The 12063-nt window shown below is 34.9% G+C and overlaps 1 protein-coding gene across 2 annotated transcripts; it reads left to right on the plus strand.

Moving 5' to 3' along the window:
• The first annotated feature begins 31 nt into the window (after positions 1-31).
• LOC108145679 (CTD nuclear envelope phosphatase 1 homolog) lies at positions 32-6700 on the plus strand. Of its 2 annotated transcripts, none has more exons than XM_017271235.2 (3): positions 32-291; positions 5692-5709; positions 5768-6700. In XM_017271235.2, exons 1-3 carry the CDS (start codon positions 224-226, stop codon positions 6519-6521), a joined length of 840 nt encoding a protein of 279 aa, XP_017126724.2. In that variant the 5' UTR covers positions 32-223; the 3' UTR covers positions 6522-6700. The 2 variants fall into 2 exon arrangements, with proteins under 2 accessions (XP_017126724.2, XP_041564116.1); XM_041708182.1 differs by lacking the exon at positions 32-291 and adding an exon at positions 4482-5064.
• The last annotated feature ends 5363 nt before the right edge of the window (positions 6701-12063 follow it).

The raw sequence follows: 12063 nt of genomic DNA on the forward strand, positions 1-12063 counted from the left end.
GCGCAAATTAAGTTCGATTCATTAAACCGGTCAACTAAAACAACGTGGCATCCAAAAACTTGAGATCAGTTCGCCAAGGAGTAAACAACAACAGGAACATCTTGATCACTTGTGGTCACTTAAACGTTTTGTGCAGGGGTCCGAAGTTATTGACCGACTTTAGTGTAATCCGAGAACCACTGACATTCAATGCCCTCCGAGGAAATATGGCACCATCTGATAAATGCACCAGATGAGCGGAAAACATAACTGTTCACACTTGAAGGGAGGGGTTTTTACATATAAACAAAGGTATTTAAAAAATCGTATAAGGATAAAAACATAAAACAATACGTTAAACACCTGGCAATAATTATCATACAATGTTGCAAGTGTAAATACAACTAAATCCATTTTCCGACTATGTTGCTTTATTATTATTATTTAAATTTTTCCTTTGTAAAACCAAAAAAGAATACCTTCTATAATTAAAAAATCAAATTATGTCACCAGGCATAAAGTCAATTTAGCCCGAAAACTCCAAGATTTTGCAGCTGCAATTAATCAGTTGATTGATTCTATATATACCCACCGATGAAATTATGACTTGGCTGCCACGCTGCCTACTTAAATGCAAGTATTGTTGTCCCGAAAAAGAAAGAATTGATAAATTAACTTGAACTCTCCACACACGCGCTGCCGTTAATTATACGCCATGTATATCAGTCGACGTTCCTGTTTTTTGCGCCTTTTGTTGATTGTCGAGTGCTTTTCGTGTCGTGTGTTTGTTATATTCTTATTCTGGCGAATGCAATGAACCCGGCTTGTTTATTTAAAAATAAAAATACAATTTGCAAAAAATAAAGAACGCTGAACAGAAATCGAATCAACAAACAAAAGGAATGCTTTGTTTATGGCATTGCCAACCTGTGCTCTTGAGCATGGGCGGATAAAGAAAAAAAGTTTGGCTAGGGGTTTCGACAATTTATAATAATTTTAATATATTCATATGTTTTACAATCAATTGTAGTACAAAAAATAATCGAATAATGTCAAAATATATTATGCTTGAATTTAAGGAAACTCAAATTTATTAAGAATACTTTCACAATTCGACTTTCCTTAAAATATTTGATCATGTCGTGACTTAAAATTGTCTTTACCTTATAAGTTAAAAACTGTAGCTTAATAAGCACCTGTGAGAAACAAATAGTTAATTGACTCGTTTAAGGCTGAAGAATTCGCGCCTGCTAGAATCCGCTACTGATTTTGTATAGGTATGGGTAAGAACTCGATTGCTATCTCTGTTGCATACGACTACTTAGTTGCTCTCCAATTGGGCCGCAAATTGCAATTTCGGGTTGTTTTGGCTTTCGTGTGGCGATTGTAGAGAATCGAGTTCATTGGCATCGTGTAGATTTTATTTATCAGTTGAAATATTTTGCTAACAAATTGCAGTCAATGACATTAACCGCGCTAAAGACGCACACACATCAAAAGCGGATGTGGCAGTAGCTCTGTGTATGTCTCTTTTTTTTTGTGTGTGGGGGGGCGATCTAAAGGAGCATAAAGAAGGAGCAAGTGAGATGGGGAACAGGTCACGCAAGCGTACAACAGTTTATTCATCTCGCTTCTCGCCAAAATGCGCAGCAGCGGAATCGACAAGTTTCCGAAGACCCATCGATAAAGTGGAGATAGAAGACTGTCTTCTGCACACTTGTGCAAAGCTTCAGGAACAAAACCAAAAAGAAGAAAAGATCAAAAGCACTTATAAAAAAAATAGCGATTATGATGTTAAAATTAAATTAATTCAAATTTAATCATAAAGTTATATAATGCTTGTCAAATTGTCATTTAACAATTATTAATACATATGTTGAATCCATTTCGACCAGTGCAAAATATATAAGCTCATCTTGAGGATAGGCAGTTTAACATAATTTATTTTAAAATAACACAATACTTGTTACATTTAAAGCTAATCCAAAATGTAATTGTTTTTTTTTGTATTATCAAATTAATTCATGAATAAATTAATACATTTTCAGTTCGAACGAATGTTTTTTTTCCAAAGTTAATAGTAATGTGCAAGCTATAAAAATTGAGCTTAGTGTTGAACTTCAGTATAGTTTTTTATAAATCTAAATAGAACTAACTTTTTTCCATTTTGTAATGTTATTATGTTTTTAAAACGTGGCTATTACGCCACTTCTCGTATTAAACATTATATTTACACTTATGCTTCCTAGTAGGTATTCAAATTAAATGTTTTTAATATTGATATTATTTTTTAAGTGCAGCAAGCTTTACTTTTTCGGGTTTCTGTTTGTCCAGAAAAAGATGACGGAGGGAGGAGTAAATAGGGGTTTGGGGGATTGCGGGCGGTGCGACTGCAAAATTGTTTAATTATAAAATGTAAAAAACGAAGCAACCAGAGAGAGCGAGAAAGAGAGGGAGAGGGTACGAGATAAAGGGAGATACCAAGCGAGTGAGGGACGGAGATAAAGTTTTTGTTGAAGGACACACACGGTCTTTAAAAGTGAGTAATGCACTGGAGGTTGTTGACTCTATTGCTATCCCGTTCGCTCTTGCTTGTTGCCATCGTCGCCTTCGCCTTGTGTATTTTTTTATTATTTTTATTTTTTTTTATTTTTATACTTATTTTGCACTGTCCACTGGGCTTGTTGTTGTTGTTTTGGTTTGTGCTGCTGCTGCCGATATTGTATTCCCAGTCTGTCTGTATGAGTGAAGAATCTTTTGTTATGCGTTTTTATTTTTTCGGCATTGCTGGTGTGTGCTGTGCAAAGTCAAAGTGATTAAACTTTATGCGCAATTTATTTTGCATTCACCGCAACAACAGCAGAAACCACAACGAAAACATCGGCTAACCCGAAAAAAAACAGCCACAGAATTATTGTTTAATGCTAATTTAACACACGTCAAATGTGTTATCCAAAAAAAAACACGCTGTCAAAATTGCGTTTACAGGTTCAGGCAATCGCGAACTGAGATAAGCGATGTGATAACCGCGCACCGTAAAAAGGCCACGTTTAATTAAATTTACAAAAGAGGAAGAAAGCTCAACTAAATTAAGATTTTTTTTGTTAGCACTTTAATTATTTTTGAAACTATTGCTTATTTGGAAATCCAATTTTCTAGACTTCTTTCGAATTCATTAAATAAATATATAATAGTTTATACCATTTGCTTTCATTGTTTTTAAAGGAATATACCAGTGTAACCCATGAAAAATTGGTAAATTTTTTGAAATTTTTCAAAGAAAGTACTTGATAAAATGTTTTGAAGTTTATTGGACATTACAAGGCATGCTTTAACTTTTTTTTACAAAGATAATGAGAAACAACTGCTGAACCGGCCAAATGAATAACTGAAACAGAAAAATTCAAAAAAGTTTTAGAAATTAAGTTGTAGTCTTTTAATGTAGTATTTGATATTTGAATGAAATATTATTTAAAAGAAACAGCACCAGAAAACAATTTTACCAAATTTCAGCTAAACGATTTTATTTCCACTTAAAGTGAGGAAACAATTTTCCTTTTTACTCTAAGTGATTGTGTTATTTCTCACTGTACCAACTGTTTTAGTTGCCTGTTTGATTAACTGTAATCTGAAAATAGAAATTACAACAAAGTAAACACAATTGGCTTGCAACATGACAAAAGCCATTGGAATTTCTGCATATTTTCCGGTCTGATTGACTCGGCGACTGTACGAATGTCGCACGACATAAATACAGAAATACAGAACAGAACAACATGTGCCTAAATGCGGGTGCTAACTCCGCATCCTTCCCCATTTTTTCCAACTGACTCAGAAGTTGATTTCACCCTTTTTTCGAGAATTGGGGAATTGCAGTTGTGGCAGCAGCACAACATGCGGTTAAATGTTGACACCCAGCAGACGCCACAGTCGACCGCAAAAACGCAAGCCTCTGGATCTCGTATCCTAACCGAAGGAAAAAACCTAATGAGTGGGATGATCCGTTCAGGTGGACTTTATCAGGAAAGAATTTTTTATAGGAACGAATTTTTCTCCTTTTTTTTTTGGGTACTTATTAGATTTCCAAATCGCTTAAAGAAAAGGGTTTTTCCATTTATATTCACAGTTTAGTTTTGGGAAATGATAAATGATTTCTTAATAAGAATAGCTTTATTATAATATTAATAATAAAATTTATATGTAGTGCCAGGTATAATAAATCAATTTAAAATATATAAAGTATATAAACTCTCATAGAAGGATTTTAGAAGTATCAAAAATATTTTCCTATGGTTGCATATTTTACTAAACATATTATCATAATTATTAAAGGTTACTGCAAGGTTATAATCTAGGATATATTAATTGCAATTTGTATTTTAAAGTACTAAAGGTATAACTTCTTCTGTGGCAAAGTAAGTGTTATTTTTGAGGAACTTTAACTGTCAGAAAGCGGTTTAAACTATTTTTTTTTATATTTAATTAATTTTACCCTCAATCAACCATCCCAATCGCGTGCAGGCAACCTCCAGATGCGCACAATATGGTGCTCCTTCTGGATGACGCCGTCGGCTTCAGGGCCACAGTTGCAGTGGCTGCAGCTTTTATTACTATTATTTTTTTCTGTTCTCTTGCCGATTCTGCTCGGCTGCTTTTTGTGTTTTGTTAATCGTCTTGACGGCGCAGTCACATTGTGCGTGCTGCTCCCAAGGCCAGTGCAATATTTTACACGAGTGACATCGCCGGCGAACTTCCGTCAGTGTATATAGCGTATATATATAGTCTCTGTTCATCGAAGTCCCCACCCCCCACTTGGATCCTCCCACTCTCTTTGTGCGTCATCATCGGTGGGACTGCATTTCATGGCTGTTTATAAGCCCAAGCCCAAACACCCCCACACGTACGCACTACCGATCGTTTAACACCCACTGTAAGTGGAATTGCAAGCCAGACAAGTTCTTCGAATATCCACACAGCCAGAAAATTATATAGTATCGACAATAACTTGATTAATAACATCCATGCAGGAAGGAAAATCATACACAGAGTAGCGATCTTGATGAATGGCGTTTTTGACCCCAGACGGTGAGGAATGTTCAACATGACGTATACGCAATTTTTTGTAATCTTGAGTTATTTGTTAGATGACTTAAATTTGTAATAATTTATCAATCTTTAGATTATTATTCTTTAGTGACGTTTTTTAATAGTTTATTTATTATTGAACTAAGATTTTTACCTGACTGAAATTAAAACCATTTTCCTACCAGACAATTTTTTATTACAAAATATTATTTACTATTTAAATATCATTTAATTTATGGCAATCTATTTGTCTATGGCTCATAACTTAATTAATCCATTTCATGTTCTTAGTGTTAATAGAAGCTTTCGGTTTCTTTTGATTGAAAAACAATAGGAATACGATTTCATAAACAATTTATTTTCAGTGCTCAATCAATCAACTCGTTCCGATAATCAGTTGTCAAGGCGAGAAGGATTGTATTGAAGTGGGTTTCATTCTTAATTTCAATCTCCGTCGATCATTATCACTCTTTCTTTTTGTCCCTTTGGTTTTTATTTTTAAATTCTTTTATATAAATTTAATACTAACACTTTGTTTTTTGTTATAAATTGTTGGTTTTGTTAACATTAGTTTGTTCTTCAATTTGTATTTTAAATTGATAAAACCTCTGCAATGCAATCGAAAAGTGACTCCTTTATGATTTAGTAAGTAATGGGCAATCGTTTGAATGGGAGATCCCTAATATACAGTCGATCCTTGTAGCCTTTTTGTGTTGGCCACTGTGGGTCTGATGACGAGCATGGTTTGCCTGGTGGTTCCCCAATTGCGTCTCTGGCTGGCGGGGATTTACAAGATCTATGCGGATTACACACCCGTTGTCTATTTAAGTGAGGATCGTTTGAGCACCGTTTCCAAACGCCGACTGAAGGTGGTGGCCAAAAAGACTCTGGTACTGGATATGGACGAAACTTTAATAACTTCGTGGATCAAAAAGAGTAATGGTCGTGGAAAGAAATCACCACCTGGTGTGCCGCATGACTTTGAGTTCCCCTTGCCGGACTACGATGGCACAGTCTTTGTTTACAAGCGTCCCCATGTGGATTACTTCCTGAACCGCGTATCCAAGTGGTATGATCTGGTCATTTTCACAGCCGGAGCTGAGATATACGCATCACCCATCCTGGACTTTTTGGACAGAGGAAGGGGCATCTTGAGTAAGCGATTGTACCGCCACCACTGCATCGATGTCCTTGGACTGAGGGCCAAGTATATATCGCTGGTTTCACCGGATTTGGCCAATGTCCTGCTATTGGATAACTCAACCGTGGAGTGCAGTTTCAATGCGGGTAACGCCATTCACATCAAGCCCTATCGTATCGGCCGTCGGGATGAAGCTCTGATAAATTTGCTTCCATTTCTGGATGCCCTGCGTTTCACCAAGGATGTGCGATCGGTACTCCAACGATGCACTCGCTTCGAGTGTCTCACCACGTTACTAGAAAGTGTCACCTTGTGATATCTCCACATCATGCACACTAATCATTGTTTTTTTTGCGTTTTTTGGGTTGTATTATTTATGTTAAATTTCCAAGCATTGAATCACCTCCTTATCAATTTGGACTTTCATCAAAGGTCATTTTGATTAAATTTTAGAATTAAGTAATTTTATTTTGGTCTGACATTTTAAGAAATTATTTAGAGTTTGTTTGTTTACAGTTTGTTTTTTCATTAAAGTTTTTAAATTGGTTTATATAAGATTTGAAGTTATTTTTTATTTATTGTTAAGGCATTCATACAACTCATATGCTAAAATATGGCGAGGAATCGATAATTATAAATGTATCCCAAACATTTTAAAAATTAGTCATTGAGATAACATTTGGTTTATTTAAAAGAAATATTTTTGTTAATTCTACCAAATAAAATCCTCTTATATTGTTTCAAAATGTTTCAAGTATAAAAAACATTTTACAAAACAGATTAAACACTTTTAAAGTAGAGAAGTCTTGAAGTGGAAGTTTTTAAATGTAGGACAGGTACTAAGAAAATGGTTTTTTATTTACTATGTTGTGCTTAAGTTCCCATAATGAATGGTTTGTGTATATATTCAGCGGCACCATCTTTCACCATCTCCGGTTTAGTCATGCAAGGGCGCGCTTAGTCATATCCCAATATCCCAAGCAGAGTGGAAGGCCAAGTGATTCACTAAGTAAACGACTTCGGCCAAGGCTGCAGCGATATCGGGCCACAACTCATATTAATCAGAGGCTAGTACAATGTGCTCCACTTTATCGGCAACCGAGTTGCGACAGTGAAAAATGAGCAAATGTCACAAGGATCATAGGGCTTGGCCCCGTTGTGCCATCTGCATTTCGTACGCAATAAAAATTTAAACTGGTTTCGGTTAAGAAATATACTGTAATTAAGGATTTTGAATTAGCAATTTAAAAAGATTTTTCTATAAATAAATGGTTTGGCTTGTGCTTCATTTTCTTTGTGATAGAAAGGGTATATAAATATAAATTGTTTGGGTAGAGATTAAAATAAAATAATATAAATAAGATCTTAAGATTTTGAATGTTTACGTACCCATTATAAATTTATTAATTAATTAATTAATTAATTAATTTATAAAGATTTGCCAGTAAAAATAATGTTTTAGTTGAGCTCCATTTTTGTTGTGATAAAGGTAAAACTAATTTTAGTATATGTTGCTCAATTTTATAAAATTTAAACAAAGATTTGCTTAACGTAAATATGCAACATTTTAGTTGTGCATTATTTTCGTTGCGACAAAAAGCCTTAAAAGAAATATTGTATGTGTTGGCATTAGTCAAGTTTTGAACTATTGGTAAAAGGTTTATATTTAAGCTGGCGAATGCTTCTACCACTAAATATTGTTACTAGGAGTTAAAAACATTTACTCTACTTTGAATTGATCTGTAATATCCTACATTTTGCACTAAGCAGGGGCTCCAACTTGACTTTCCTTGTAAGTAACCATAAGAACCGAATACTTACCAATGTTTGACTTTAACTTTGGACACGCTTTTGCTAAATATGAATATGAATACATTGGTAAATATTTTTACTTATCATTAAAACCTTTTGTTCTGCTAGAAACTTAACTGTAGTATCCTACATATTGGAACTCCCTGTAAGCAACATACCCAGCAGAACTTCATATGCGGGTCTTGGAGAATCGAACACTTTCCGTGCTAATCCCTAGTCCAGCTCAGCCATTTGGGTGCGGCAATTAAGTCACCATCACCATTCACCACCGAAGGGGGGGTGAGGAGGATATTTTTGAGGAGGGTGGACGAGAGGATCAGTGTGCCGGTGAAGGGGCTCGCGTTTCCAGCGAAGAACATTATTGTCTCGTCGCGGATGTTGGGATATTGCGATGTTGCGATGTTGGGATGTTGGGATGCTGAAAAGCAGCGACGACGACAACGGCGACTACGTCGGCCAAGGCCCCAAAAAATAAGGCAACCAAAACGCGGCGAGGCAAACAAGTTAATGAACCTGACTGCGCGTCTGGGATCCTTGGGTTGGGGAGCCCGTAAAACTAGTTTGGCTGCGGCTTTTCAGTTTTTCGGTCGGTATTTGGTCGGCTTTTGGTCTGTTTTGAGGATCGGCCATGGCCGCGACCATCGCGCCGCACCAAAATCTGTGGCATGAATTCTCTGGAAATGATCGAAATTTCATTTCACTGCGGTACGGCCAACCAGAAATTAAGTTCAACAGCATTCCACCGGTCAGCGACTGTCTGGGCCAGGGTTTTCGGCAAAAAACGCTAGCTTTTTTGGCCAGACTTAGAAAAGACTAACGTCTCTGTATATCAATGGAAATCAGTTTCATGGACAGGATTTGATTTAGCGGAGGGATATTTAATATTTATTTGGGTATTTGTTTGTACCTTTTATAGCAAACTTGAGCACAGAGTTTACCATTTTGCAAATCTCAATATTTTGATTCAATAATAACAAAGAAAGAAGACCATGATAAGTTGGCTAAGATAAATTAAGAATAGAATCACAGACTTTATAGAAATAAACTTTGAATAGGGATTTTAGTAGCAGAAAAAAACTAGCTTTTGGCCAGACTTAGAAAAGACTAACCGAAGGGAAATCTTATATTTATTTGGTGTTTTGTTTGTATGTTCAAAAGCGATTCACTATTAGCAAATCTCTAAAATAATAATGGAACATTTTAACAACAATGACTTAAAGGGTATAAGCATTTAAACCAATTTTAAACCATTAGTAATCAAAAAAACAAAAAACAAGGATCAATAAACAATTTAAAATACATAATTAAGAATTAAAAGGAAAATATAACCTTACTGCAATCCCACTTTGTGCATTCTTAAAATTATTAATGCCAGACTAAAAATAGTTAATTATATAATTAATAATAAGGGCTTCTAATAAGTTAACTTATATCAGTTATTTTATTTTAATACCAACAAAAAACATTCCTTAACATTATTACCAATCTCACTATTCTTCAAAACCATTTTATACAAGCAAATAATTATTTTTATTTTTTTATTTTTCATTTGGATGTCTGAAAGTACATTTGTGTATACTAAAATATCTTACTTATCAGACATAATATTAATATAACAGAGCTTTACAGGATTTTAAGCAAGCAAAGATGGAATATATTTTTTTGAATAATTGAAACCTAGAACAGAGATGGCAAAGGATTATTTGCCGTACAGCTCCTGTTTCGCGGCTAAATTCCCCCATTATCCTTGGGCCAGGAGTCAATGCCCTGCGGCTGGGCTCGCATTACACAATTGCATCGGCGATCCCGATCGGACGGTGCTCAAGTTACACAGAACTCCAGTGGCCTACTTCCACTCGAGTGACCCGCAAAATGTCCCCGAACAATGGCCTTTGTGCCTGTCCCATGGCGGTCGAGAAAACAGGAGCAAAAGCTGCGTACAGCAACCCCATTATCCATTATCCCGATCCCGATCCCTATCCCAATCCCGATTCCGATTCCGATCCTGCCCAGTCAGCCAAAGACAAAGAAACCCATTTTGTCGCATTCAAACAGAAATTAATGTAAAACAAAACCCAATCCCAGTCCAATCCCAATCCCATCCAAGAGCTCACAGTCAGCAGAAAACAGAAAAGGGAGCGTGCCGAGCGAGGGGATATAATTTTATTTTTATAACTGACCTCGAACTTTTGTGCAATGTGATTGAACTGCCTGACGATATCTGTGGGCCCTGCTCTGTCCGGCCCCTGTCGCTGTCCCTTTCCCTCCTCCTTTCCCTGCACGGGACATGCACTGGAAAAAATATATACCAGGTTCTATACTTAAAAGTAATTGTGAGCAAGACAGGTCGGTCTACAAAATAGTAGACAATTCAATTATAAAATCAGGAAGACGCACAATGAATACAATTAAAATTGATTATAACTTTAGATCGCAGACACAAGTTAGTTTTAACTTTTGCACGGGCTATGCACAAAAAAAATACATATTATTAACTTAAATATTGAAAAATAAGAGTGTAAATATTGCAGTCTACAAAATAGTAGAAACTTACATTACAAACATCAAGATGGATAAAATTAAAATATATATAAGAAATTATTTTTATCACCATCATAAGAAATATAAAATTATTTTTATTGGACACATCATAAATAGAAATAAAAGTAAATATAATTTTGATCGCTTTGTCTTCCTGAGAAGTAAACTGTACTTAAAAAAAAGTCACAATAAAAATTTGAAGTATAGGATACTTTTCCAATTGTCTGTCAAAAAATAGGTCGCAACCTATGCGTATACGTAATATAAATTTTAAAATATATTTCCTTTGAAAAGTTTTAAATTTTTTTAAGATTTATCTGTATTTTCTTTAAAGTTATAAGTATTATTATTTATTATTATTATTATTTGAAATATTACAAATTATACATTTTTTAGATTGTAGAATTATGATTTCTTAAATATAAAATTGATTCTAAAATTGTTTTTAATTCTTAAGGAAATATGTATACTATTATTTTTGGACAGTGCGCCCTGATCCGAGCTGCAGCATTTGCATGCAGACTGCATATGCATACGGAGCTGTTGATCGCCTCCAACTCCGATTCCGATTTAGAGACCGATTCAGGGACCGAAACCGAGAATCGAGCCTGGATGCAATCGCCGGTTGACAAACAATATGGAAATTTTACAGAGTGCGCTGAAATAAAAAGGGGAAGCGAAAGCGAATCTTAAATGGCAAACAGGGGCGAACGAGCGGAGGGGGCGGGGCAGACGGGGCGATAGTTGCAGTCGTCAGCGGGGAACGTTAAATGCATAATAAATGTGCGTTCTAGAGGTTGGGAAATAAAATGCGTGCTGCGACGTCGACGCCTTGCACTTTCAATGACCAAACACAACGATAAGAAAAGCAGAGATATTATACACTGGACAAAATTCCGTGTATGTTTTGAAAATAAGCTCGAAAGAAAATGTTAAGTTTAAATTGTATTAATAGTTTGAACATTATATGTTTTTGATCCTTAAATGTGACATATCAACTTCAATTACGAAAAATTAAAAAAAGTACCATAAAGACAAATATCAAATTTGAAGGGAGCTAGAATTGTAAGTAGATAAATTAAAAAAAAAACTAGATAGAAAATTGAAAATTGCCAACTTGTTCTTTTTTTTTTTGGTATATGTTAGAAAATTAATATCCAAAGTGTGAACTTTCCGAAGGAAAACTAAAAACTTCCTTGTAATTTCAGTTTACAAATTAAATTTTATAAAGCATTTAAAACAATTATCTAATTAATATACTAATAAGAAATAAGATCGAAAATTGTATAACTTATATATATTTAAGTTTCAAATTATCATCACATTCTTCAACTTCGTTGTATATGTTAAGAAAGCAAGATACAAACATTTAGAAATTGTTATGAAATTTGGATTCTATCTTATCTAATCTTAATCTGAAGTCTAAAATTATATTATTTATATGTGCAGTATGGGGGATGGGAGCAAGGTGGCAATTGAGTAGGTTACTAGCTAGTTCGACAACA

The sequence above is a fragment of the Drosophila elegans genome, unplaced genomic scaffold, assembly GCF_018152505.1.
Source record: "Drosophila elegans isolate 14027-0461.03 unplaced genomic scaffold, ASM1815250v1 contig_208, whole genome shotgun sequence".
Taxonomy (NCBI): Eukaryota; Metazoa; Arthropoda; class Insecta; order Diptera; family Drosophilidae; genus Drosophila; species Drosophila elegans.